At 37.4% G+C, this 2,147-nt stretch overlaps 1 protein-coding gene across 1 annotated transcript in view; it reads left to right on the top strand.

The window, feature by feature from the left end:
- Positions 1-6: 6 nt before the first annotated feature.
- LOC128248910 (mucin-5AC-like) overlaps positions 7-2,147 on the top strand; it is a 9,558-nt gene continuing 7,417 nt past the window's right edge. The window contains exon 1 of the mRNA XM_052971231.1: positions 7-325. Coding sequence (XP_052827191.1) covers positions 115-325 — 211 coding nt within the window. The 5' untranslated portion in view covers positions 7-114. The remainder of the gene's footprint in view (positions 326-2,147) is intronic.

Here is a 2,147-nt window from a genome sequence, read left to right as displayed (position 1 = left end):
ACAGAAAGTACTCTAGTTACAACAGGTGCATCAGTACCAACAACTGGTCCACCAACAACGAAAAGTCCTCCAGTTACAACAGGTGCATCAGTACCAACAACTGGTCCACCAACAATGGAAAGCACTCCATTAACATCCAGTACAATAAAACAAACCACTGGTTCACCATCAATGGCGACTACTTCAAAACCTACACAATCTACATCACCATACACAACTGCCACACCAATGCTACCTACAAGCGGTTCATCAACTAGTATGTCACCAGTGACTAGTACTCCAATCTTAACACAGCCTTCTTCAACAATATCGGTGACCACTGCAGGTACTGTTTTGTAATCGTATTACAATTTTGGAAATATTTCTATTGTTGTGTATATACAATAACTTCATAAATATGTAATATTTAATTGGATATTTGGCACTTGATATTAGTGATACCTTTTATCTTTATGTTTATGAAAATCTCCAAGAAACTGTTTTAGCTGCCTGACTCGTCCATTATTATTTTCGTCCTTATTATTATTAATTTTATTATTATTATTATTATTATTACTATTATTATTATTATTGTTCAGTAGTTTTATTTTTATAACATGCTTTCACTTCACTACCGAGCGCAGCTCTGTGTGCCTTGAGTATGTGCTGTGGTTTGCTGTGATGCCCTTATGGTTACTGTATTGAAAGTGTTTATTATTATTATTATTATTATTATTGATAATAATAATAATATGATTAAGGAGTAGAGTTGGCAAAATCGTTAGATTGCAGGGCAAAATGCTCAGCAGTCTTTTAATTCATCATTACGTTCTGAGTTCAAATTGACTAGCCCCCTTGCCCCCAAATTTCGGGCCTGGTGCCTATAGTAGAAAGGATTATTGTTATTATTATTATTAAGGTGGTGAGCTGGCAGAACTGTTAGCACATCGGGAAAAATGTTTAGTGGTATTTAGACCACCTTTACAATTTGAGTTCAAATTCCACTAGGCTCAACTTTGCCTTTAGTCCTCTTGGAGGTCGATAAAATAAGTACCAGTCAAGTACTAGGGTTGATGTAATCAACTAACCCCTCCCTGAAACTGCTGGCCAAAATTTGGAGCCATTATTATTATTATTATTATTATTATTATTATTGCCTGTGCCTACACGCATACTTGCACACACACATATGTATATACATATATGTATATACATATATGTATATACATATATGTATATACACATATATATGTATGTGTGTGTGTGTATGTGTGTGTTACTTGAAGATAAAAGGGTAGTGGCTGGTGACAAGTTGTACATATTATACTGAACTCCCTGAAGATCATTAGGTCAGTTGAACTTTTACTTGACATAAATGGTTTTGTATGGATTGAAGTTCTGAGGTTTAGAACTGCATAGCTTCTAGATTATTCTCAAAGAGTTTGTACAACACCTGTACGGAAGCAGGGGGGAAATGTATGATTTTCTTGCTTGCAGATCAAAGGGGAATGTGTTGAAACCTGAAAGGCAGTGCTCGTTTGTAATTGTATGCCCGATAGGATTTTCAGGCTAAGAATGAAATCGCAAGTACAAAGACCACAATCAATCATAGCATCCAAAGCAGATTGGGGGTGCAGAAACAGAAATGAAGAAAGCTGTTTGATAGTTTGTCTGAACATGAAAACAGTAACCGTATGCAACTCGTGAAAAACTGTTATCTAAAATGGCATGGGTTGGAGAGGAGGTCAGGAAAATGATGTCTTACTAAGCAGAATAATGAGAGGGCTTGAGAAACAGTGAAATAATGGTTTCCAATTGTGGCACAAGGCCAGCAACTTTATTTATTTATGCGCTCTTTTTTAAAGCCTAGCCAGGCTCATGGGCCCGGTTTCCCGGTTTCTATACTCCCAAGGCTTTGGTTGGCCTGAGGCTATAATAGAAGACAAACACAGACACACATACACACACACACATATATATATATACACATACATATATACGACGGGCTTCTTTCAGTTTCCGTCTACCAAATCCACTCACAAGGCTTTGGTCAGCATGAGGCTATAGTAGAAGACACTTGCCCAAGGTGCCATGCAGTGGGACTGAACCCAGAACTATGTGGTTGGTAAGCAAGCTACTTACTACACAGCCACTCCTGCACCTATATA

Source organism: Octopus bimaculoides, chromosome 10 (genome assembly GCF_001194135.2).
Source record: "Octopus bimaculoides isolate UCB-OBI-ISO-001 chromosome 10, ASM119413v2, whole genome shotgun sequence".
NCBI lineage: Eukaryota > Metazoa > Mollusca > Cephalopoda > Octopoda > Octopodidae > Octopus > Octopus bimaculoides.
This window is presented reverse-complemented; position numbering and strand designations above follow the sequence as displayed.